The following is a 27448-nucleotide window of genomic DNA, read 5'->3' on the forward strand; positions in this document are numbered from 1 at the left end:
TGAATAACTGAGCACAAGATACTCTATATTAGTACAGAAGCTTTTAAGATAAGACTGTATAGGCTTTGCAGCTGACCCATAAAATCAAAGGCTAAAAAACCTCAATGTTCTAGAAATGCCTTCATGCCAAATCACATCTGTCTGACCATGTGCAATTATGAAATGTAACACATGGGACTTCAACAAACTGATTTCGTATCATAACCCACCTCAAGAAGATGACTACTCAAAAGGCCAGAAGAACAGTCTAGTTGTTTCTTCAGACAGCATGAACACAGAAAGCACACCCCACAGATCTAGTACATCAACGAAAATAACCCTGCTACACAGGACTGGGCATGGAGGAAATCAGCAGTGTTAATTTCATTTATGAATAGATAACTCCTGCTGCTTTAGGTGTAAGTTGATCGCTGCTTTTCCTGCCCTAAAAAGCACTGTGACTACAATTGGCCTGTGCACAGAATGGAATGCACAATTCTGTCTCCAAATATTAAGGACCTGTTTCCAGAAGAACCCCACTGAAGCTGGGAAAATGAAGGGCTTGGCACTTCTATGGACAGCCACTCTAGAAATGGGTGTTACTAGGGCAAACTCCAGCATTCTCCAAATATTCCAAGTGTATTTTTTCAATGAAGAGCACAAATATTTCCACTTCATGTAAATAGCTCAGCAGACTGTCTTAAGCCATACCACAACTCCATAGAGGTAACTTCCCAGGCATCTTGCTGGTTAGACAGAACAGCACAGCAAACACCTGGTCAGGGAGGCAGGACAAGAGCCTGAAATCATGTTTCCAAAAGCAATGGTGTTATTAGCAAACCAAAGGAGTTATTCACCTGTGAAATGTGCCAGCTTTCTCTTCGTTTTATGGTAAGACAGACACGGCTTATGCCAGCTTGCCAGGGATTCTTAAATATAAAGGAAATACTGTGGCTGAGATAGGTCCTTAGGAAAAAGAGATACATGTATTGATTATTTGTCATGGCTCGAGTTGGATCTGCTGATGATACTCAACAGCAGGCTGCTGTCATGCCAGTTTCACCATGGAAGCGCAGGCTGGAGCAAAGCATCACAGGGCCTGAAGTTCAGATTGGAACATAAGAGGCTTTCTATTTTGTTTGCTGCTTCTGGTTTCTGGTTTTGGGGTGTTGGGCTTTACAGCTGGGCTGGCTGTGGGCCTGGGGCTCAGTTTATGGCTGGCTTCTGCTGCTGCTGCTTTTGCTGTGCTAAGGTACCGCAACACTGCATCATCTCATCCAAATCCTTATCTCAGCCCAGGAGGGTTTTGTGTGTTACTTTCCCTACTGATCTATGTGTGGGAGGCTGGCTTGTAAGAGCTGTCTGAAATCAGGCCAGTATTAAACTCCAAGGATATCTCCTTTGGATGCTTCTAATCCTGAAGTGTTTGCTTCCATGTTGGTAAATGTTAGTCAGAGAAAGGCAGCACTGAGTTGTGCTCTCCTCTAAAGGTTATGAGGCACAGCTGCACAAACCATATGGGACCACAGAGCAGTGCAGCGCATTCCATCACAATGGCTGCATCTCTGCCCCTGGAGTGGGGATGGGAGTGCAGTTGTGACAAGTGACTGTGTCTTTCAGGGAAACATGAGCTGCATGAAAACAAGCCTGACATTTAAGTGATTACTCAAGACCTAACACGTAAGCTTTCCCCTGTAGGCCCAAATATGCCCTTTAGAGTCCATGAGAGCTGCACAACGCAGCAGACAGAGTGTGGCTGCTTCGTTAGCATTGTTGTCACAGAACAAGCAGGACACTGTCCTGAGGAAGGTGACTGTCGATGCAAACAGGAGAAATCCCAGGCTGCTTGCTGGCTGGCTCTGTGAGTAGGAGCTCAGCAGGACACACGTAAGAAAGGCTCACTCTAAGCACTTACCTCTTGAAGGAAATCCTTGTCATTTAGAAAGGTTTTTCAAATAACCCATTCAGCAAAAGGGTTTCTCTTGTGCATGCCAACTACAGGAAGTTCACTTTAGTGGTGACAAGAACAGAACAAATACATAATATTAGGCACAATATTAGAGTTCTGGCTTTGTCTGCCATAGACTGCAGACTGGAGCATGAAGAATGAAGGTGTCCTGAAGCACTCAGGAAGTTACTGACCGGTGACCTATAAACAACTGGCAGCCTGCACACCGACAGCAAGAGTGCTGCATCTGGACAACAGAGCACTTTTGTAGAGCCCACTGCACACAAAACCTGCCAACACTGGCGTGATTTACAGAGTTAGCAATGCCTGGGCATTTGCAGATCATGTAGAAGCTGCCTGAACACCATTCAAGTTTGAAAAAAGGAGGAAGCAGACTAAAGAATTTCCTGACCTTTCTTTCTAAAAATGAGTAACTGGCAACACCTCACATGAAGTATAGCAGTGACCAATTAACTGATTTAATTATTAGAACTTTGATAAGACACTTGGAAAGATTTTGGGGTTTACCTTTTTCACTTCTGTTTTCACTCCAGCCTTATTCAGTTTCTGGACAGTATCACAGTATCACCAAGGTTGGAAGAGACCTCAAAGATCATCGAGTCCAACCTGTCACCACAGACCTCATGACTAGACCATGGCACCAAGTGCCATGTCCAATCCCCCTCTTGAACCCCCTCAGGGATGGTGACTCCACCACCTCCCTGGGCAGCACATTCCAATGGTGAACAACTCGCTCAGTGAAGAACTTTCTCCTCACCTCCAGCCTAAGCTTCCCCTGGTGCAGCTTGAGACTGTGTCCTCTTATTCTGGTGTTGGGTGCTAGAGAGAAGAGACCAACACCTTCCTGGCTACAGCCCCCCTTCAGGTAGTTGTAGAGAGCAATGAGGTCACCCCTAAGCCTCCTCTTCTCCAGGCTAAACAACCCCAGCTCCCTCAGCCTCTCCTCACAGGGCTGTGCTCAAGGCCTCTCCCCAGCCTTGTTGCCCTTCTCTGAACACGTTCAAGTGTTTCGATGTCCTTTTTGAACTGAGGGGCCCAGAACTGGGCACAGGACTCAAGGTGTGGCCTAACCAGTGCAGAGTCCAGGGGCACAATGACTTCCCTGCTCCTGCTGGCCACACTATTCCTAATGCAGGCCAGGATGCCATTGGCCTTCTTGGCCACCTGGCCACGCTGCTGGCTCATGTTTAGGTGGCTGTCAATCAGCACCCCCAGGTCCCTGTCTGTTTACAAAGACATCATCAACATGAAAAAACCCAGCAAATTTCTGTCAGAAAGTTTCATTTTCACTTGTAAGCAACCACTGAAGTGAAAAAAACCCAAACAACTCCTTTTGTACAAAGACAACTCCAAACACCTTCCTGCTTTGCACTTAATGCACAGGGGAAGAACAAGAAGAGGCTGAAAGAAAAATTCTCTGATTTTGCTCAGTTCAGCATGAGCCAAAGAAGTGGCTGCCAGAAGCACAACCCATGAGTGAAGTTCTCCCTTTCCCAGCTCTCCTTCGCTGCTAAGGCAGCTATTGTGGAAACCGTGAGCCCTTCCTTGCTGGGAGGTAGCCATGGGCAGAAAGATGGCACACACACAACTGGGAAGCAAGCACAGTGCTCATCTGGAGCCATCTCATGCAACAGAGAGGAATTAGTATGAGGAGGAACTCAAACTCAGCCTGAGCTCTCTGGGGGGGCATCCTGGTCTGCACAGATGTCTCTCTTCCCTGACAAACAGGCATCACATGGCAGCTTCAAATGGGCCTCAGCTAGGAGCCTAGAAGAGCAGATTTTTTGAGTGACTGCTCTCCAGGGAAAGATATCCTTTGGTAGCATAAACATCCATTGAGTCCATCTCCTGCTGTCATAATGAAAGAACTTTACTGTTTTTATTGGTGTTTTTCTCTTCTGTCTGAGGAAGACCAAGACCAGCACTATTTCCACTGTGTAGAGCTGCCTTCCATGCAACTCTTCCCTCCTCAGGAGCTGTGGCACTAAGCCTATAATGAAAGTAATTTCCAAAATGGGTCCTGGGAAGTGCTGTTTTTTTTACCCTAAAACAATCCTACTTATTTTCCACCCACAAAAAATGGTGCAATACATGACAGCTCCAGAGCTTGTGGGTAAGAAGAACAGGGAACCACACAGGGATAACTACAGCAAGCTCCACTTGCTGCTGCAAAAAGAGGACAGTGGCAGGCCTACCACCTTGGAATAACACCAAGTGCATTTATTCATCTCATATATGGCTTTGCATCTCCCATGGAAAACACAGAGTGCCTAGAGTAAAATGACTGAATTCATGGAACACCTGTGGCAGTGCTCCCACATCCAGGTTCAGATAGTCGCTCAGAGACGTGATCTTCTCTTTCCAAGCAAGCTTCTCTTACAGTGCCTGAGGAGATGCATGGCTCATGAAGAGGCAAGATTTAGAACAGACTGCCAAGCTGGTAACTTTTAACACTGTTATTTGTTTCCATCCCTCAGCAGGTTTACAGAAATGCTTGAAAGTACAAAGTGACTCTCCTGGTCTAGAGGATGTGCTGAAGGCAAGCACGTGATCCAGGAGTTTTTACTTCTAGGTACCAGGTTTTAAGGCCACCATTTCATTTTTAAAAAGTCCTGATGAATTCCATGCATGACATGGAATTGCTGCATGACATGAAGACATCATGGATTTATGAATAGCTTGTTTCTCCAAGCTGCCTGAGACAAAAGTGGCAAGATTTATGATCAGACCTTGGGCAATAACTTCATTTTTTAGCATCTTCGGTCTTTCCCCACCCCCCCCCCCCCTTTTCTGAGAGACACAAAAGAGTTGATTGCATAAATGCTAAACTAAGAACTCAAACCAGAAATATCCCTATTTAGCACAAATGGTACACAGGCCTATGCTGTGGTAGCTGTTGCTGCTGCCCTGCTCCCCTCAAGGAGAACAACCAAGCACCTAGTAGTTCCCTATGACACAGCACAAAGCCAGTGGGGTTGGCACTTCTTACAGACATGATCTTGTGGGCTGGTTGTTTTGACAAATGCACAGGTGTGTAAATTGGTTTTGCTCTCTGCTCAATCATAGAATGGCCCAGGCTGGAATGGACCTCCAAAGGTCATCCAGTCCTACCTCCCTGAGTCAGCAGGGACATCGCCAACTGCCCAGGCTGCCCAGGGCCTCCTTGAGCCTCTGTGAGGGACTAAATCTTGTCTCTCTTGATGTGACTCAACAAAGATAAAACCACCTTTGCTGCTTGCCCAGACAATAGCGGATGTGTATTGGATAACAACTCTCTGGAAGGTGCACAGATAAAGATTGCTCACCAGACTCTGCAGCTGCCCTGGAAATAATGGGCAGAGGCCACTGCTATCCATACTCTCTGGAATATACATACCTAAAAAAACTGTATAAAAGATCTGAGCAACTACTGGCTGGAGAAGAAGGAAAAGCCCGGGGCAATGCTGCTCTGAAGAAAAACAGAGAGAATACCAGGAGAGAAAAAGGACAGAGACATCACCATGTAGCCTGGAAGAAGCAGACCAAGAGGAACCCTCTCTCTGTGTCCTAGTTCTGCCTGCTACAACTCATGGAGCTGAAGAGGCTACTCAGAGGACAGCACAGACAACAAGGATGACTTTTCCTCCACACCAAAACTCCAGCAGCCTTCCCCCACAGACCCAAACTGTCTTGGAGGGTGAGGGGTGTGGTAATATAATTCCTTTCCTCTTCTCTCTCCCTCTTCTCTCTCTCACTCTCTCTTTTCTCTCTCTCTCCTTCTGATCCATCCACTTTATTCTGTTAAAAAATAGCCTTGCTGTTGATATTTTGGCCTCATTTGTGCCTCTAGTTTCGTAACATGGGAATATTCAAAAGAACTGAGGCTCTTTCCCTCTCTGGACTGAGACAGTCTCACCTTGAACATCTCCAGGGATGGGGCCTCAATCACCTCCCTGGGCAACCTGTTCCAGTGTTCCACCACCCTCATAGTGAAGTACATCTTGATATCCAATCTAAATCTGCCCTTCTCTAGTTCGAAGCCATTGCTTCTTGTCCTGTCACCACAGGCCTTTGCAAACAGTCTCTCTCCATCCCCTTCAGGTACTGGAAGGCTACTCTTAGGTCTCCCCAAAGCCTCCTCTTCTTCAGGCTGAACACCCCCAGCTCCCTCACCCTGTCCTTGGAGCAGAGGTGCTCCAACCCCCTGAACACCTTGTTTTCATCACAGGAACACCAGAATAGGCTGTCCTCAACGTGCCGGTACCTTTCAGACCAGTGCCCACCTAGCATAGCATCTGCCTTCACTAGAGGCAGCAGCAGCCATGTAGAATGAAGTGCAGCAGAAGCATGCAACAACAGCTGCTGCCTCAGCCAGAGCAAACTACACCTGCACTTAGCAGCTCCTGATGGAAGGGCATTCCCAATACCTTTACCCACTCCTTTTGTTTGGTTGGGGGTTTTGTTGTTTTGTTGTCATTGTGTTTATTTTGAGTTGTTTTTTGTTTTGTTGTTTTGTTTGTTTGTTTTTCTCTTAAGAGAAGAATCATTGAGGGTTTTAGCATTTGCAACAACTAGTGGCAAGGAATCTCATGGGAAGAAGTATTTCCTCATGCTTGTTTTGCACATGACATCAAGCTGTATTTATTAGACCACTTAATACAGAATACAAAATAACCAGGTTGGAAAAGACCTTTGAGATCATCAAGTCCAACCTATCACCCAACACCATCTAATCAACTAAATGATGACACTAAGTGCCTCATCCAGTCTCTTCTTAAACACCTGCAGTGATGGTGACTTCACCATCTCCCTGGGCAGCACATTCCAATGGCCAATCTCTCTTTCTGTGAGGAATGTCTTCCTAACATCCAGCCTAAACCTCCCCTGGTGCAGCTTGAGACTGTCCTCTTGTTCTGAGACATAATTATTAATCTCATATTTTAAGCATTGTTAATTGCAGGACTTCCTTAATTAATTGCGCAATGCAACAAGTCTGCACCCAAACAGAATGAACCAAGTATGGAGAAGATTCTTTGGGACTGAGCATCTTAGCAGACAGCAGCTTTGAGGCCTCCAGTAAAATAAGGTCAAAGGAATTCCTTGGAGCAGACCCAAGAGGAGCAAGCCTAAGACACAACTGCTTCTGAGTCTTTGTACCTTTCCTTGGGTTTTGGTCTCTTCTCCCAGGCAATTGGCACCAGAACAAGAGGACAGTCTCAAGCTGCACCACGGGAGGTTTAGGCTGGAGGAAGAAGAAGGAAGAAGTTCTACACAGAGAGAGTGATTGCCCATTGGAATGGGCTGCCCAGGGAGGTGGTGGAGTTGCCATCATTGGAGGTATCACAGTATCACTAAAGTTGGAAGAGACCTCAAAGATCATCGAGTCCAACCTGTCACCACAGACCTCATGACTAGACCATGGCACCAAGTGCCACATCCAATCCCCTCTTGAACACCTCCAGGGATGGTGACTCCACCACCTCCCTGGGCAGCACATTCCAATGATGAACGACTCTCTCAGTGAAGAACTTTCTCCTCACCTCCAGCCTAAACTTCCCCTGGTGCAGCTTGAGACTGTGTCCCCTTGTTCTGGTGCTGGTTGGCTGAGAGAAGATACCAACCCCTTCCTGGCTACAATCACCTTTCAGGTAGTTGTAGAGAGCAATGAGGTCACCTCTGAGCCTCCTCTTCTCCAGGCTAAACAACCCCAGCTCCTTCAGCCTCTCCTCATAGGGCTGTGCTCAAGGCCTCTCCCCAGCCTCGTTGCCCTTCTCTGGACACGTTCAAGTGTCTCAATGTCCTTCTTAAACTGAGAGGCCCAGAACTGGACATAGTACTCAAGGTGTGGCCTAACCAGTGCAGAGTCCAGGGGCACAATGACTTCCCTGCTCCTGCTGGCCACACTAGTAGGGTGCTTGGTTGCATGGTTTAGTTGATTAGGTGGTGTTGGACGATAGGTTGGACGTGATGACCTTGGAGGTCTCTTCCAACCTGGTCTATTCTATTCTATTCTATTCTACTTTAAAAGTGTGGTATCTGGGCTAAGAACATCAAAATGGTGAAGGAAAATTCAAGCACGTACACAAAGCAAGTATCAGAGTGCGCAACTTCAGTGCTTCCATTGCACAGAAGACCCAACCAAGCACAAAGCAGGGGGTGAGCCCAAGGCACGCTCTTGTGCGCTGCTGCTGCATGAAACATGCAGAAAACAAAACCATACAACGATGCTTCTTTCTTAAACCAAGAAATGTCAATAAAATTGAAATGAATGGAAAATACGACCTTGCATCTCGGCTGGTGCCAAGCATCTGTTTCAGAGAAACCTCCTCTGAAGTACAATGTCATTCAAGCAGGATGAGAACGGCTTGTGAAAGTGCTGAGAGTACCACAACTGCCGAGTGCTCAACGCAAGGGGAGCTTTGAGAGTGTATTTCAACATAAAATAATTGCTTTATTAACACTTGGTAAAGAAACTGAGGCATACAGATTATTGCCACGCTGTAACAGAGATGGCAGCAATTTTCAGCTCATCTTACAAAAAAAATCACAATAAAAATATCATACTCTAGCTTGAGTGATTTACTTATGAATGCTCACATTTGTGACTGTTCTCTGCAGCAGCCACGTTGATGGAAATGATCTAAGAGGTACTAAAATAAGAAGTGAGTGAGAATTTGAGCATATTGAGTATTAAATACAACTAAATCAAATTCCTCCTCTGACCTAGAAAACGAGGAATAAAATGTCATAGAATCATCAAAGAATCCCACAATGGCCCAGGCTGGAAGGGACCTCAGGGCTCATCTCCTCCAACTTCCCCACCATGGGCAGGGACACTTCTCCACTGCACTCAGCTGCTCAAGGCCTCATCCAGCCTGGCCTTCAGTACCCCCAGGGAGGAGGCAGCCACAGCCTCCCTGGGCAGCCTACTCCAGAGTCTCACTGCCCTCACACTGAAGAACTTCTTCCTCAGATGCAGTCCAACCCTGCTCTCCCTCAGCTTCAAAGCATTCCCCCTTGTCCTATTGCTGGACACCCTGATGAAAAGTCTCTCTGCAGCCTTTTAAATCTTTACTAAACCCAACTATTCATCAAACATAAAAACTATGGCTGTAAAAAGAAAGAAAGTGCGATGAAAGGGATCTGCAGAGATGAATTCCTGGCTCCCCCTGAAAGCTCCTTTGAAAACATGAAATAATCAAAGGAGAATAAAGATGTCTAGATAGAAACACAAAAACAAAAGAGCATTTCAGATGGCATGTGGGCATCAAAGTTTAGATATCTGAACAGAAGAATCCTAGGCTGTTTTTCCAACAGTTTTCCAGTGTTTTGGAAGTGGGAAGAATATCTCAGAATCTCCTCCTCCTCTTGGCTTAATTAAATTAAAAAATAAAGAGAAGGTTTTGTACATGAAAAGTTGGTAGAAATCTGAAAAACTACAGGAGATACAAATATCTTCACCAGGTTGCAATAGTTTAACTCTGGTGTAACCTCCCATTTTAAGTTCCTGCAAAGCCACCCTTGTGGAACCCAGGTCAAGCATTGATTTGACACTGCCAGGCATCCTTCTTCTAAAACACAAACTGCACACTCCTGCAGACAGCAAGAAGTCAACCATGGGAATGGAAAGCCAATGAAACCCAAAGAGGAAATGTTGCACAAAAGTCTGGCACAAAATCCAGTACACATAGGTAATCACAAAGAGAAAAGAATTCAAGTCATTAATCTCAAAGGATCCCCCAGTACAAACCTCAGCACAGGTAACTTTTTTTCCCTCCTCCTACTGAAAGCAAATCAAAGTGTGCTCTAAGTGCCATTTATTGTTGACCCACAAGCATTAAGCAGCACTAAGGAAATATCTGAGGCTGAGCTACATGCAGAAGGTGCCATCTCCCAGCAGCAGCGCAGTGGCTGTACAACATGCTCACCGTAACACCAGGACACCTGCACACTGTCAGCCAACATATGCTGGTGGGGAAATTTCACGGCCTTTGCATGCATGCAAGCTGCACAGTGAAGTTAATTTTTGTGACCTCAAAACAGCATCTCCTGTTAACACTGCAATGCTGTCAGTGACCTGAACTCACATCACAAGTGCAATCTGACAATACTGCACTTGGGCCCCATCTTTAAGTTACTGCAATAAAGAAACACTGTGCATTTCAACTGCTCCATTCATTGATTGAAATGATCTAAGAGGTACTAAAACAAGAAGTGAATGAGAATTTGAACATATTGAGCATTAAATAAAACTAAACCAAGTTCCTCCTCTGACCTAGAAAAAGAAGAATAAAATGTCATAGAATCATCAAAGACTCCCACACTGGCTCAGGCTGGAAGGGACCTCAGGGCTTACCTCCTCCAACCTCCCCACCAAGAGCAGGGACACCTCTCAACTAGACTCAGCTGCTCAAGGCCTCATCCAACCTGGCCTTCAGCACCCCCAGGGAGAAGGCAGCCACAGCCTCCCTGGGCAGCCTGTTCCAGAGCCTCACCACCCTCATACTGAAGAACTTCTTCCTAAGATCCAGTCCAGCTCTGCTCCCCCTCAGCTTCAAAGCATTCCCCCTTGCCCTTTGTATTATGGTCATCTTAAAACTCTACAAACGCCTAAGATAAAACATATCCCTGTGAAAAAATGGTTTGAAGAACAGAGTGCCAAATCTGGGGACACAAGTCTTGATTCTATTTTCTTATGAGTTTTAAGACAGGATTAACCAACTTCAGTTTCTCACTGTATGAAATGAGCCAGTAGCAACTCACCCTTTTCTGCTCTTTAATGTACTCCATCAGTTCCTCTCTTGTCCTTTTCACTGCTGCTTCAATTGCCTTTTCGCTTTGCTTTCGCTCCTCCATTAAGGCTTCCTTGACAATCTCCTTTTCAAAAGGACAACACAGAAGTGTAAATGTTGGCAGAATTGCAAAATGTAACACAGGCTGTCTCTTTAATCAGGACCACGCTCCTGCCTCAATGAGTGTTCCTCAGCACACACAATTATCTGTACAAGGATGTGTAAATTCAGTCCCGCAAGCACAAAAGGACCTGCAACAGAGAGCAGAGATCCATTCACAGCTCTGGCAACAGAAAGGTGCTGTTCCCTGGGAGCAGAGGGTAAGGAAGCAGTGCAGGCAAATGCTGCCCAACACAAGCAGGGGTGTACTGGTTGCTGTGAAGAACACAGAAGAGAACCAATTCCAGCTGGAAGGAACCCACCATGACCATCTAGCCCAACTGCCTGATCAATTCAGGGCTTACCAAAGTCAAAGCGTGTTCTAAAGGACATTGGACAAATGCCTCTTAAACAGTGACAGGGGGGCACTGACCACCTGTCTAAGAAGCCTGCTCCAGTGTTTGATCACCCTCTCTGTAAAGAAATGTTTCCTAAGAGCAAGTCTGATGTTAGGAACCTTCTTCAATGCAGGCTGGAGGCATTCCCATGAATCCTATCACTGGATACCAAGCAGAGGAGACTGGCACCTTCCCTCCTCTTGCCCTCCTCGGGAAGCTATAGAGAGCAGGGAGGTCACCACTCTGCCCTCCTTACTCCAAACTGCAAGGGCTACTCTAACATCATATTAAGCAGAATCCTAATGGCAATTAATTTGCTTCCAAAACGTGGGACCTGCCAGGGCCGTTCTGTGCAGAGGACTAAAAAGCAACCACAGATCCTTATTAGCATTTCTGGATCCCCAATTATCATTACAGAAAATGTGATTCAGCACTAGAAACACATCACAGCAGAGAAAGGCAGGGATCTCTTCATAAAACACCCCTCCCTATCCTCCACTTACCTAAGTTATCAGCTCAGGGAACAAATTTAGCACCAAAGTCACTGTCCTAGAACTTAAGTCCCAGCCTCCCAAATCCACTCAAAATAGGTACTAACAGGATTTAGCCATATGTTTTGTTCCCATAATGAAGGCAAAATGAAGTGACAGAGATAAGATTCCTGAAAACAAACCAGAGAGCAATGTAACAGTGTCAGAGAAATACACAACAGCAAAAACCAAACCCAGAAGAGTCTCCAGTGGAAGTCTTGCTACTCATAAAAGAAAGTGTTATTTCTTACCTTTAGCTAGCTAATGGTCACTCATTATTCCAGGTGAAAAACCTCCTATTTACTTCTTTTCCTTCAAAACCCAAAGCAGAACTTTGCTGTATTTATAGCAGAAAGAGTCTCAAATCCTGAATTTGAAATGCTCAACTATGTGGTCCCCATTTTTCTGGAGTACAGCAAACATGAGAACCATAGCAGTGAAAAACTGTTAGGATTTTGTTTCTATTTTAATTCAGTTTAGCAAAGAAGAATCCTGAGACAAAGGCCTCTTTCACTACAGAACTCTGGCAAGACTGCAAAGAAAAAGCAGCAGAAATTTATATATTATAGAAATAACCTTCTCATAATGATATTCTCATGCCAGCTTCATTTGTCAAAAGCTCCCAAAATGCTGTCTTGTATTGGAATGGAAAAAAAACCCAATCCCAACAGTTACCCCATTAAACTCTTACAGAACTGCTAAGGTGCTAGATATTAATATGTAGAAAATGTTAAATGACTGAAATATACTTAGAATCAAGTGGAGTGTGCTGACAGCCCTTGCTGTCATGGTATGTGAAACACTACATGAGCCAAAGTCCAAATAAAAATAGAATTTAAGTCAACAAGTCTATTAAAAAAAAAAAGGCAAGAAAACAGAAACAAGCAGCAACACTTTGATGGAAGAGGGTTTTACTACACAGAGATTAAAGCAGAAAATGACAATGAAAATAATACTTTCCTTGAATCCCAGAATGGCTCAGGCTGGAAGGGACCTCAGGGCTCACCTCCTCCAACCTCCCCACCATGGGCAGGGACACCTCTCAACTAGATTTAGCTGCTCAAGGCCTCATCCAACCCGGCCTTCAATACCCCCAGGCAGGAGGCAGCCACAGCCTCCCTGGGCAGCCTGTTCCAGAGTCTCACCACCCTTGTACTGCAGAACTTCTTCCTCAGATCCAGTCCTGCTCTCCCTCAGCTTCAAACCATTCCCCCTTGTCCTATTGCTGGACACCCTCAGGAAAAGTCTCTCTACAGCCTTCTTGGAGGATCCCTTCAGGCACTGGAAGGCAGCCCTAAGGTCCCCATCCCAGCGCCTTTTCTTCAGGCTGAACAGCTACAGCTCCCCCAGCCTGTCCTCACAGGAGAGGTGCTCCATCCCCTGGATAATGTTTGTGGCCCTGCTCTGGACTTGGTCCTTCTCCATCTACAATGGCAAGTTCACAGAATCAAGAGCAGTGTTAATTCTCTGAAGAGCAGACAGCTACCAATAGCAGTGAAAGCAAAGCTGAGCAGCATCTCGTGGAGGCGAGAAGGAAAACCTTCCATCACCACACTGGGTTTCACTCTTTGCAATCAAGCTTTTCTCAAGAGCTACAAGCAGATCAAAATACAAAGCACCCTCTTATTTGTTTTATCACAAGGACTCCAAGATTACTGATTGCTCCTACTCTATTCAAAGAATTTGCCTTAGTTGTTAGTTTGTGACATTTATCATACTCACAAAGTAATAATATTATAATAAAAAGATCCAAGAGGCCTCAGCTTCACTAGAAACAGAACAAAAACAAGGGAAGAGTGAAGAACTCAGCCCAGTCCCTCACTGCTTTTCAGTGCCTCACTCTACAGCAGAAATATTGAGGGGTTTTCTTCCTATATTTTATCAATATCCAGCAGTTCAGAAAAATGTGAGTAATTCTGAATCAGTGGGATACTCCCAAAACCCCAGAGGTTCAAAAAGCAAATGCCTATTTCCTGAAGGTGCTGGGGATAATGAGCATGTTGAAGAGCTATTCCCACCTGAGCCCCTGGTCTTTCTCGGCTCTTCCAAACTACCAGAGGATGCCTCCCAGCTGAGTGAGCACAACTCCACACCACACTCCAGTGTTAATTTTAAGTGAACACAGTAGCCAGAGCTTCACAAGAGCCAAGTCTCTGACAGTGTTTTCCACAGCATGCTCCTGGAGAAACTGGCTCCTCATGGCTTGGGTAGGAGAACAGGCCTGATGGCCAGGTGCAGAGTGGTGTGCAATGGAGATAAATCCAGTTGGTGGCCAATGACAAGCAGTGTTCCCCAGGGCTTTGGAACCAGTTCTTGTTAATATCTTTATCAATGATCTGGACAAGGGGATTGAGGGTATCTTCTGCAAGTTTGCAGATGACCCCAAGCTGGGCCACATCAAGAGAAGCATAGCCAGCAGGGCAAGGGAGGTGATTCTCCCCCTCTACACCACTCTAGTGAGACCCCACCTGGAGTACTGTGTCCAGGTCTGGAGCTCCTATTATAGGAAGGATCTGGACATGCTGGAGCATATGCAGAGAAGGGCCACAAGGACAATCAGAGGGCTGAAGCACCTCACCTATGGAGACAGACTGAGAGAGTTGGGGCTGTTCTGTCTGGAGAAGAGAAGGATCCAAGGAGACCTTATTGTGGCCTTCCAGGATCTGAAGGGGGCTCCAAGAAAGCTGGGGAGGGACTTTTGAGGGTGTCAAGTAGTGATAGGACTGGGGGGAATAGAGCAAAACTAGAAATGGGTAGATTCAGATTGGAAGTTAGGAAGAAGTTCTTCCCCATGAGGGTGGTGAGAGACTGGCACAGGTTACCCAGGGAGGTGGTGGAAGCCTCATCCCTGGAGGTTTTTAAGTCTAGTCTGCATGTGGCTCTGAGCAACCTGATGCAGCATAAGGTGTCCCTGCACATGGCAAAGGGGTTGGAACTAGATGATCCTTGAAGGTCCCTTCCAACCCTAACAACTCTTATGATTCTATGGGTGAGAGTACTGATCTACTGGAAGGTAGGAAGGTTCTCCAGAAGGATTGGGACAGACTGCATTAAGGGGACAAGGCCAATCATATCAGGTTCAACGAGATCCTGCACTTGGGTTATTAGAACCCCATGAATGCTCCATACTTGATAGATTCAAGAAAAGAGGGAAGCCCAGTTTCCCATCAGAAGCTGAGGAAGAACACTGCACAAATTGCACTTCATGTGCAGCTCCTTCTTTACTTTAGAAATAAAACCCAGATCAGAGGCTGAAGTACATCAGACATAATCTTGGCTTCTTTACAGACCTTTACACACATGTGCTTGACACAAGACAGAGGATTAGGAAAGCTAATAGAAAAGGAAAATAAAGTCATTCAAGCACTCAGCTGAAAACTCACATTCAACAATTAGGAATCACAACTGTATGACCACAAAGGATCCATCTGCAGCGAGACAGACAGGAAAACCAGGGCACTGTACAAAGCAGGGCACTCCAGGCAGTGCTTTCGAATCAGAAAGCTTCATGAGGGTTTGCAGTTTCATAGGAAAATTCTGGTGTTTCCACACAAGGATCAGGTGGCAGTGCTGAATTTTATCTAGGAAATGCAACCACAGCCTGCAGTGTTTGTGGTTTTTCAGAACACAGCAACCTTCCAGTTATACTGCCTGTGGTTATGGGCTGCTCCAGACTCCTTCTGAAGGCAGACATGGGTAAAGTCTGCATGCAGTGGGCTGCTCCTTCTCCAGTCTTTGCAAGCACCACATTAAAAATAAACTGATCTAATGGGAGGGATCTCTCTCCACTCAGTGCTTCCTCACACACTGAAGACTGCACAGCATTTTATTTCCATGAGAAATGCTTTTCCTTGTCCTTATGGAATCACCACAGTCTCCAGAAGCACTGGACACAAACGCCTGCAAGATGGAATTCCACAAAAGGAGAAAATGAAGCTGAAAATAACGGTTGGATGTCCCCTCCAGAGAAATGTGAGTCAACACTCAACGTGTTAAAGGCAATAGGAACTGAAATAGATGTCCTCTGAAGGGGGAGGTCCTCTCTAGCAACAGCCTCTTTGGGTGGGAATCACGGTAGTGAAAACCCCCACCACAAAAGGTCTTGTATCAGCCCAGAAGACACTGAACATGCACAGCAATGTCCTGCTAGCCCAAGCCTGTTGCTGAAAACAGTAGCTACTGTTCTTCAAAGATTAACACTCTCCCACTCAGTCAACACCCTACAAAGTCTAATGAAGACAACACCAAATCTGCCATTCTGCTGGGGACTGCAGAAACACAGAACTAGTGGAGCATTCCAAACCTGCCTCCCCTGTCAGATTCTGTAACTTATTTGTAAGAAGAAACAAAGAGCAAATGGACAGAGACTGATAACCTGATACTAGTTTCAATTAACTTCATTTGGCTGCACACTCACTGCTCTCTATAGCAGAGATGAGAAGGGTTTGGAGGATGTTTAAGGGAATTAAATTAATATATGGCACACAGAAATCCCCCCAAATACCAAAGCACCACAAAAGAAAGGAAAGCAATGACAACTTTGTATAGGTAGAAGATAGAGAAGACTAGAATAGAATAGACCAGACCAGACCAGCTTGGAAGAGACCTTCAAGATCATCACATCCAACCCATCAACCAATCCAACCCCCACACAATTAGTTTAAGCAACAGCAGGAAAGAAACAAAAGCCAGTTCTTTTAAGTGTGCACCAAATGCTTTCATCTTCCCCACTTTTGGTTTTTTTGGGGTTTGTGTGTGTTTGTTTGGGTGGTTTGGTGTTTGTTTTTTTTACTTCCACATGACAGTGTGGAAATGAAGGCACCAGTACAGGCCGGCCAGTGACTGGCTTGAGAGCAGCCCTGAGGAGAAGGACTTGGAGGTGCTGGTGGATGAGAGCTCAACAGGAGCCACCAGTGTGCACCTGCAGGCCAGAAATCAAATCACAGCCTGGGCTGCATCAAGAGAAGCACAGCCAACAGGTCGAGGGAGGCAATTCTCTCCTTCTACTCCACTATAGTGAGACCCCACCTGGAATACTGCATCCACTTCTGGAGCCCCTATTGTAAGAAGGATTTGGAGGTGCTGGAACGTGTCCAGAGAAAGGCCAAAAGGATGATCAGAGAGTTGGAGAGCATGAAGACAGATTGAGAAATTTGGGGCTGTTTAGTCTGGAGAGACCTTATTGTGGCCTTCCAGTATCTAAAGGGGGCTACAAGAAAGCTGGGGAGGGACTTTTGAGGGTGTCAGGTAATGACAGGACTAGTGGGAAGGGAGCAGAAGTAGAAATGGGTAGATTCAGATTGGATGTTAGGAAGAAATTGTTCCCCATGAGGGTGGTGAGACACTGGCACAGGTTGCCCAGGGAAGTGGTGGAAGCCTCATGCCTGGAGGTTTTGAAGGCCAGGCTGGATGTGGCTCTGAGCAACCTGATTGAGTATAAGGTTTCCCTGCCCATGGAAGGGGCTTGGAACTAGATGATCCTTAGGTCCCTTCCAACCCTAACAATTCTATGATTCTACGAAATCCTTAAGATATTGAGTAGAAGAGGAAGTGAAGCTTGCCAAAGCTGTCAGCAGCAGCACTGCCTGAAGCAGCTGAGCAGCCTGGTGCATTGGTGATGAGGCAGCAGGTAGGCAGCCACTCCACATGTCCCAGACAATCTGCTTCCACCTTCTGCACAATAGCCTATCCTGCTTCATCAATTCCTGCAGAGCATTCAGCACTTTCAAGCCCACACAGTCCAGATAAGCCAATGTTTTTCCCCAACTGCTTTGATGTTTGCCAATAAGATGATGTTAATGCATTCCAAGATCACAAATCACAAGCGTATCGTTGTGCAAAGAACACCACCACATGAACCCTCAGGAGTGAGAACACATCCCATTGTCCTGAACACTCAGATCTGCACAGCAAAGGCCATTGGGAAGGTCACATTCCTGTTTGGTTGTTGGGTTCCCCCCTCCCCAAGCTTTTCAGTTAACTTTCCCTGTGAAAAGTGATTTTTCTTTGCATATCTCAGGATATTTAAGTTGTGGCTTGGCTGAATGAAACGCTGCAGCCTCAGTTTTCCTGCAATGCTTTCCCATTGGTAAGATCATTTTGCCTTGGTGCTTTTTGCTCATGTTCAAGAGGAAGTCGAGTTTATGTTGGTTCTTTTCATAAATTAAAGGAGCTCTGACTTTATTTTTCCTAATTCTTTGCAGCCATCAGAACACCGAGTCTCAAATGTATCTGCTGCGTGGATTATGGCAGTGCTGAACTCAGGCTCTTTTGTCCTGGAGAATTAGGGTAAAGGACATGATTGTAAAACTTAAACCTTCAGGAAATGACAAAGATGATTCTCTGCTTCGAGTGCTGCACAAGAGTTATTAATTTCAAGTGATGCCATGGACCTACATTTCCAGGGCTCACCCTGCAGCTGCCAGCTTTCATTTTACTTGCAATGAATTTTCTTCAGAACAAATCTTGTGGGGCATAAATTCTCTTCAGCTTCTCTTGCTACCTCTCCCTCCTCCTTGAGTTCACCTCATTTACATCATTTAGTGCTCAGCTTTGTGAAATGCAGACAGTGCAGGACAGTGTCACAGCTGCAGCAGCTACTGCAGTAACTGCTCTGCATTGCCCACTGATCAAATCAGCCTTCTGGTTTATGCAGAACTGGATGGATATTCCCAAAGAATGTGTGGGTTTTATTTATTCCAAAGAGAAAAAGCAAGAAGATGCCAGTGGAGAGCACTGTCCATGTTCGTTCACTGCAGTTCACACCCCAGGAGTTTCACTCAGTTTTGAATTCTTGGGGAAAGCTCCAGCCAAATAACCTGCTGGAGTTTCTCCTTATCTAGAGGGGGGCCAATTCTCTAGTCAAAAGATGTGTTCAAGAAGAAACACATCAGTGCTCTAGCAGAAGAGTTTCACCAAGCATTCCTCTCAACGCTGTTAACTACCAGACAGACAAAACTTCCCTTGAAGGGAGGCTACCACTGTAAAAACCCTACACAATGTACAAAAATAGAACAGAAAATCCTGGAGCAAGGCCAGGCTACATCAAGCCTGCTGGATATATACTTTATTTCCTCATTTAGAATGACTTTTCAATGTCCTGTAAAAGGATCATGAGGTTACTGTGCAAATTAACTCCATCTTCCATCAAAGGCTCCTCAAGTCTTTCAAGGAGAGCTTACTCACCCTGATCTCAAACACAAGTCCACTTGTCCCAAAACTAAGAGTCCTCTTCTGAACAACAGAACCCCATCTCTATTGCAGAGGCACTGAGAGGTAACATGTGTGTGGAACCTGGAGATGCTGCCAGTCTCAACTGAAGGAAAGCCTTTTCTTAGCTCACACAGCTCCCAGAGACAGTGCCCAAGAACAGCTGTTACCACACAGCTCATTTATCCCTTCAGAGCTACATGCCTTCCAAGAACGGTATCTTCAATTTACCCCAAATTCTCATGCCTCCTAAGTAATGACCCCCAGTCACTGGAAAAGTCCAAGCTGTTCTACAAGGAAATCCAGCATGCATTTGACTTCCAATTCTTCAGCTGCTGTAATAAAAACAAGCTGGGGCACGTTCAGGTTGCTGCATGGTAACTCACTATGGCTCTGTCCTTACTTACACTTGAAGTTTATCTTTACTCTGCTGCTTCACATTTGGTAACAAAATATTTGATATTCATCAGGAATTATTTAATAAACCATCCCCAGACTTGACAGAATCATAGAATTGTTAGGGTTGGAAGGAACCTAAGGATCATCTAGTTCCAAACCCCCTGCCATGGGCAGACACACCTCACACTAGATCAGGTTGCTCAGAGCCACATCCAGCCTGGCCTTCAAAACCTCCAGGGATGAAGCTTCTACCACCTCCCTGGGCAACCTGTGCCAGTGTCTCACCACCCTCATGGGGAACAATTTCTTCCTAACATGCAACCTGAATCGTCCCACTTCCATTTTTGTTCCATTACCCCCAGTCCTATCATTACCTGACACCCTCAAAAGTCCCTCCCCAGCTTTCTTGTAGCCCCCTTCAGATACTGGAAGGCCACAAGGTGGTCTCCTTGGATCCTTCTCTAGATTGAATAGCCCAAACTCTCAATCTGTCCTCATAGTAGAGGAGCTCCAGCCCTCTGATCATCCTCATGGCCCTTCTCTGGACATGTTCCAGCATGTCCATATCCTTCTTCTCCAACCTGGTTTATTCTATGTGTTCTATGTATTCTTGTGGATTTGTGTCTGGCAGCATTATAGTAATTAAATTTTCCATGGCCTCAACATGGATCTGGCTGAGGAGAGACTATTTTAGGACAGGCAGAAATAATCTGCAGACTCAGATTTCAGTATTTCAGTATCACTAAGGTTGGAAGAGACCTCAAAGATCATCGAGTCCAACCTGTCACTACTGCCCACTGCAGGCTTGAACTCACGAGCTTCCCATTAAGGGTCTTATGTGCTACCAACTGTGCATAAAGCTTCTGGCTTTACATCCCCTATGGCTCTCAACAAATCAACCACCAGAAGAGGCTAAAGGAAACCCCTGTGCCACCCCTGCACAGCAAAACTGAGAGTTTTCTTCTTTCAAACATGCTGTTGAGAAGAGGAAGGGAGATCTCACCACATGATTCCACAGAGCTGTGATCCTCACAGCTTGATTGCTGCTGAAATTGCCTGAATGAAAAAAAAATGTGAACCAGCACAATTAAAGGGGTTTTTTCCCAACCAAGTTCTACAAGGTTCTCCCAGTGCTTGTGTTAAAAATGGTGGAAACAACAACAATCGAGAAAAAAATCTTTTATAAAGTAAAGAAAATTAGTGGATTCCTTCTTCTAAACAAAGGATCGAACCCCCTACAAATATTTTCTAGCTTGGAAGACAAAGGAGAAGGCAACAGATTCATGAGATTAGCCACAGAGACTGATTTTCCCTCATTCCCATCCCTTAAGTATTTTACAGCTACAATGTTTTGACATTGCCTTTCCCAACTCTTGCCCATGGCATGGAACAGGGACCCTGTCCCTACTGGCTCATCGAGTGTTACTGCTCAGTGTTGCACATTGATGTGCAACTTTCTGTTCTCAGTTAGCAGCCACTTGGTAGAAATTCTCTTTCTGAAGTCCAGGGCTGTAAGTTCTTGGTCCATAGTTCTCAGTGTCTCTAACTTCCACTATCACTCTAACTTCCACTACTGCTGGTTGACGGTAGACTGAACATGAGCCTGCAGTGTGCCCAGGCGGCCAAGAGGGCCAATGGCATCCTGGCCTGCATCAGGAACAGTGTGGCCAGCAGGAGCAGGGAGGTCATTCTGCCCCTGTACACTGCACTGGTTAGGCCACACCTCGAGTACCGTGTCCAGTTCTGGGCCCCTCAGTTTAGGAAGGAGGTTGACTTGCTGGAACAAGTCCAGAGAAGGGCAACAAAGTTGGTGAGGGGTTTGGAACATAAGCCCTACGAGGAGAGGCTGAGGGAGCTGGGGTTGCTTAGCCTGGAGAAGAGGAGACTCCGGGGTGACCTTATTGCTCTCTACAACTACCTGAAGGGAGGTTGTAGACAGATGGATGTTGGTCTCTTCTCCCAGGCGGCCAGTACCAGAACAAGAGGACACAGTCTCAGGCTGCACCAGGGGAGGTTCAGGCTGGATGTTAGGAAGAAGTTCTACACAGAGAGAGTGATTGCCCATTGGAATGGGCTGCCTGGGGAGGTGGTGGAGTCGCCATCACTGGAGGTGTTCAGGAGGAGACTTGATGGGGTGCTTGGTGCCATGGGTTAGTTGTTTGGGTGGTGTTGGATTGGTTGATGGGTTGGACGCGGTGATCTTGAAGGTCTCTTCCAACCTGGTTTATTCTATGTATTCTATGTATTCCAGAGTCAATTCTTTTGACTTCCTGTTTGCATGTTGGATTCAGACAACAGGCTTTGGTCTTACCCAGCTCTGATACAGACCAAAACATATTTAAAACACACAAAGTGGGTTTCTATCTCAAAGAAACTGAAGAAGTTTGAGTGTCTTTGAATCTTTCCATTAATTATTCCTGGAGTTACTCATGGGTACCAAGAACGGAAGCCACTCCACCTTACCTGTTTGCAGAAGTGTCTCTGTCTGAGCTTTGCATTTTGCATCCTTACCGTATTAGGGAAGGAAAATTCCTTCTCTTTAACACTACCACTTCATTTCTTTGAGTTCCAATTGGTAAAGCAAGCCTCTTCAAATTAATTTAGGGCAGCAGAAAATTCAATTTTAACCCAAGTTGCAAAGAGAGTTGCTGGTGTGATAGAAAAATAAATACAAGCCCACATTTTCTTTTTCTCACATAACAGATTATTTCCTCTGGGAGAAGCTGAAGAAGATCAAGTCAGAGAAGAGCAATTCTGTTACAAATACATAAGGCTTCTTCTTCCTCAACTTAGGCTCAAATTAGGTTCCAAAATTCTGTGTTAGTCAGAAGGAAACCTTTCTTGAGGTAACTGCACTGCTCTTCAAGCTCTTGTTATGTATCTGATAGCAAAAGATCACTTTGTTCACTCACATTCAGCTACACTCAGTTGTTTCATGACTTGGTACTAAACAGCGGTAGTATCAACCGACCATTCTGAAGCAGGAAGCATCAAGAGCACAGTGTAAAGAATTAAGTGAGGCAAAGGCCAGTCTGGCATTTCCCCAAGGTGTCAGATGTGTATTTCCCTTTTGGCCATGGCAGAGCTGACTGGGCAGGTGTTGCTGTCTAACCAACACAGAGTATAATGATGGCTTAGCACCAAAACTCACCACCACAATTGGGTTTGAAGGTAACTCTGGGAAGGGAAACAGTGCCAAGTTTCCTAAGGGCTGGTTTTAGGACTTCTGTGCTATGCCATTTTAAGTTCAGATCCCAAATGTTTTGGTTTCAGTTGCTGTTACTCAGGACATAAAAGTTTTTGTTACAAATCAGTAACACCAAATGACAACACCAGAATGAAACAGATCTTGCTTCCAATTCCTCAGCCTATAGCAGAACACAAATAACCCAATGAATTTGCAAGCTGTTCCTCCCAGTCTTTCAGCATCAGAAACCGAAAAATCCAGCCTATGGGAAAACATAAACCTAATACCTGTGTCTCCTGCCTCTGCCTGTTGGGTTTCTCTCATGGGGGACAAGGTGACACTCGAGAGCCTCGCATCCCCTGATGGTTCTCAGCTTGCTTCCCTCCTCTTGGAGCTCCACCACTGAGCAGAGGAGGTCCTCCTCCTGATCACAGCTCTGACAGGTGTCACTGCTCCTGTTGGTGTCAGAGTGGGGCACTACCCTGCAGCCTGAAGCCTGGCTGGCAGCTGTGCCCACAGCATCTTTGAGAAGCAGCATCACCGCAGGACTCAGGAATGCCATGGCCTTCTGCTGGGTGCACACCATCGCTCCCCGGCTGAGCTGGACAAGCTTCAGCACCTTCCTTGCACATCCTTCTCTGCAAATTGCTGTGCCATGCCCAGCCATACCCCAGATGATGTCACATGCCCTGTGAGTTTGCTCAGAGCACAGCAGCTAGATCACTGTGCCCCTTCAAGGCTCCTTATAATGGTGTGAGTGTCACTGCTGTTGCACTGGGAAAACCCATGCCTCATCAGCCTGGCCTACGAGAGCTGCTGTCTCCTGGTAGGTCTCCCTGCTTCCCTGATGCTTCCTAATCAAGGACAACCATAGGAAACCCCCTGTACACCAAGATCTCTCTCTGCACTACTGGGCCAGGCAGTTCCAGAGCAGGTGCTCTGGGCCACTGACTGCTAGCTCAGATTACAGGGCACTGAAGCCTCCTGCTGCTGCACTGGGAGCACCTGGACAGCCTGTCCTGCAAGAGATGCTGCAGAAGTCAGCTAATTTCAATAGCTGCCTGAAAAGGCTGCAGAAGTTGGGTTTGTGTGTGTCATTTCTTCCCAAACACAGAGCCTAAGGGAAAGTAACAAGAGCTCTGCACTGCAGCTATCAACTCAGTGCGGTGAAGAACGACGGGTGTCACAAAAGAATCCCCCCCAGCACTAGGGAGATAGACACACAGCAGGTCCAATCAAAGGTACAATATACCTGGTTATGCTTTCTTTGCTCCTGCATGGCTTCCCAGACAGCCTGGGCAATCTTCTCTTTATGTCTGTCACGTTCTGCTTCCCATGATTTTCTTTCTTCTGCGTGAATCTTCTCCATATTTCTCCTCTCCTCTTCTACAGCTTTCAGAACAGCTTCCTGCACTGCTTCTTTTTCAGCCTTTGAAACAAACCAAGCATAAATACATGACCAAAACAGCCCACATGGGTGACTAACTCACTTATATTACTACTTCTAAGGAGATGGATGAGCTGACAAGATGTGGGTCACACAGATTTTTTCACTCCTGAACCATCAGCTTGGATTCACCTAAAGGTGCTACTAAACAGGTGTCACCACCAGACAATGACTTAGTTACAGAAAGCTAAAGCAAGGATCTTCAGTTCCCACCTACTGAAAATCTGTTATAATGAGCACTGGCTTGCTTCATGCCAAAACAAAACCCACACAGTAGAGATGCAGGAGCAGGGACAGCTTTGGCCTCAGTACACTGCTTAATATTCAGATACAGGAATTAATCCTGGCCTTAGCTACAAGTATCTACAGTCCACAAATAGACTGAGACAATGCACAAAACAAAAGCATCCTCCCTCTTAAAGCTCATTATCTCTGCGTCCTACAAGCAGTTTCACCCTTCCCCCTTGTGACAGTTCCAGGCTATGCCTTTAAAAGTTAGCTGCAGATTTTTGAGCAGAAGAGTGAAGAAGTACAAACAAATCCACAGCTGGGTGTAAAAAGGAAAACAACAGATTCTTCTAAACGAATTTCCTTGGTCAGATGTGTGGGATGCATTCTAACAGTCTCACAGTTTTGTTCACTCCTTTCTTCCTTCGCTGGCATGCTGCTTTCTGCTTCTGTTTTGGCTGGGAGGATTTTATTGCTACTAGCTGACCTTGCAGACAAGACTAACTGAGCTCTTGAACATCTCTTTTCTCTTTTCTTCTAATTAGACAAAAAGGGGAAAAGATTAGGAGGAAAGCGGAGCAGTTACCCCCGCTCCTTTTGGAGATCCCACTAGGAGTTCAGGGGGATTTCTGTGCTGTTTTCTGATTGTAAAAACCTGTTCAGTATTGTAAATACTGTATATTTCTACATATTCACTGCATTCCATTGTAGAGTGTAGTTTTGCTTGTAAATAAGAGCTTCCATTTGCTTTCTCCAACTGAGCGAGCCGAGTTTTTGTTAATGTGGTGGTAAAGTTCCAAACCATTACATCACATAAAAGAACTGGTGCCCAACGTGAGGCAAGATTGCTTGATTTATCTCTGCTCAGATAAGGGAAGCAAAATGAAACTATTTTGGATTCTGTGGCATTTGGTATATTCTACTCTGACCGTGATAGTTTATAAGTATCTTATTGGTTTGATGTTTGAGAACACCCGTCCGGTGTTTCTATTTAACTATTACATGAAATCATCACACCAGTGTTTTCCCAGCACACACAGCTGAGCTTTTGTACTGAACTACAGACAGATGAGAGAGCCTCCCATTTCCAGCATGACTGTCCTAACTCAAATGCACCTAATAAAAGAGAAGAAAATCGTATAAAAGAGTGAACACTCACTTTTAGTCAAGCACCAACAAATAAAATCATTGAAAGCCTGTTAAAGTGTCAACATTTACACATGATCTATAGAATAGTCCTATCCTTCCTGGAAATCACCACATTTAACAAGTGCTAAATTAGACATAATGCTAATTGTCATCAGTTGCCCCTGCTGCCTACTTCGCCAAGGTGTACTGACATTGTTAACTCAAAGAGCACGAGCCCAGACATTCAGGTACCACCACCAATTCAGCTGCAATGCCAATAGTTGTTACACAGTAAATCAGAAGTTACAGAGTGGCTGCATTAAGGCACAGGATGGGGCAGATGTGTTTCTGATTTACAGAACTAGCTGCTTTCAAAAAGGGATGAGAGCACAGCCTTACAAATGGAGCTGGGAAACAAGCAGGAGTTGCTGAACTTTGTGATGCCGCATAGGCAACCCACGCCGTGTACCTACTGCTCAGTGAGAGATACCTTTGCAGCAGCTGCTATGGCCTCCTTGCTTCTTTGTCTCTCTTCATCCAAGCACTTGTCAAGCAATTCCTGCGAATGGTATGAAAAATTCAACTGCAACACACAACACAGGAGTGGCTGGAAGTAATTTCAGTCAGCCAAAGTCCTTGGGATTGCTTCCTCTTCATGTTAATGTCTGACAAGATCATGCCCAAAGGACTCAACAGTGCACATCAGACCCCCAGTTTTTGGGTAGGTAAAAGCAGTACCTTGTGCTTTTGTGACTGCTGCAGTAAAGCCTCCTCTATCTTTTCTGATAACACTTCTTTCTCAGCTTCCAAGATGTCAAGAAGTCTCCAATGCTGTTGAGAGAAGAGGTTCACATTATTGTGCACAGTCCACTAGAATAGCCAAAGAACAGAAGTTGGTCAGCTGCTTATAAAATGACCTCAGATGTAGATTCAGCTGCATGACACACAGCACTTTAACTGATTTCTTGTCATGAAAAAAAAGATTGTAACAAAAACCAGAGTATGAGGAAAGATGCTGAAAAAATAGTTACTGTATAAAAGCAAAGCTCTTACAAGCTTTGTAAAGATGGCCTGAGCAACACCACACTTCAAACAGCTGCAGAATTCATGACATGCTTTTACTGCTTCCCAGTAGTAGGTACAGGGAAAAGAAGACAAGGATTTTACTCAACCATTTGTGAGACCATCAACTTGACAGCCAGGAAATGGGAGCAAAAGAGAATGCCACTTCCTTGTAATCAGAAACTCTTCAGGGAGAAAATGACCCCTGAAGGTACTAGGCAGTCTGCGTGCAGAGGTATGACCTGTCACTGTCCTTAGGCACCACCCATCTATCTGCCTGTCATTAAACCAAGAGCAGCACTTGAAAGCTGTGGGCTTGGCTGTAAGAACTCAGCTGTTTCCCAGAATTAAAAATGGTAACTGGATATGATTGATGCTGGGCATTTGTCAAGACAGAATTCCTAGCAGGTCTGTGCGCTTTTGCATGTTATTTAAGAGGCTACAGATAATCACAGAATGTTAGGGGCTGGAAAGGACCTCGAGAGATCATTCAGACCAACCCCCCTGCCAGAGCAGGATCACCTATGGCAGGTCACCCAAGAACACATCTGAGTGGGTTTTGAATATCTCCAGAGAAGGAGACTCCACAGCCCGCCCTGGGCAGCCTGTTCCATTGTTCTGTCACCCCCACAGTGAAACAATTTTTTCTCCTGTTCCCATGGAACTTCCTATGTCTCCACTTCCACCACTGCCCCTTGTCCTGTCATTGGGCATCACCAAGCAGAGCCTGGCTGCATTCTCTGGACACTCACCCTTTATGTATTTATAAACGTTCATGAGGCCACCCCTCACTCTCCTCTTCTCCAAGCTGAAGAGCCCCCAGCTCCCTCAGTCTGTCCTCATAAGGGAGATGTTCCACTCCCCTAATCATTTCTGTGGCTCTGCACTGTACTCTTTCAAGCAGTTCCCTGTCTGAACTGAGGGGCCCAGAACTGGACACAATACTCCAGATGCAGCCTCAGCAGGGCAGAGTAATGAGCTTACTCTAGCAGCAATACTTGAGAATTCTTTGCAAGACCACCAAAAGGAGAGTATAACAGTC

At 45.6% G+C, this 27448-nt stretch overlaps 1 protein-coding gene across 1 annotated transcript in view; it reads right to left on the bottom strand.

Moving 5' to 3' along the window:
* CCDC91 (coiled-coil domain containing 91) overlaps positions 1 to 27448 on the bottom strand; it is a 105027-nt gene that overhangs the window by 13685 nt on the left and 63894 nt on the right. Inside the window, exons 9-12 of the mRNA XM_054173897.1 lie at positions 26083 to 26175; positions 25835 to 25903; positions 23794 to 23970; positions 10691 to 10804 (exon numbers count right to left, since the gene is read on the bottom strand). Coding sequence (XP_054029872.1) covers positions 10691 to 10804; positions 23794 to 23970; positions 25835 to 25903; positions 26083 to 26175 — 453 coding nt within the window. The remainder of the gene's footprint in view (positions 1 to 10690; positions 10805 to 23793; positions 23971 to 25834; positions 25904 to 26082; positions 26176 to 27448) is intronic.

The sequence above is a fragment of the Dryobates pubescens genome, chromosome 27 (genome assembly GCF_014839835.1).
Source record: "Dryobates pubescens isolate bDryPub1 chromosome 27, bDryPub1.pri, whole genome shotgun sequence".
NCBI classification, from domain to species: Eukaryota; Metazoa; Chordata; class Aves; order Piciformes; family Picidae; genus Dryobates; species Dryobates pubescens.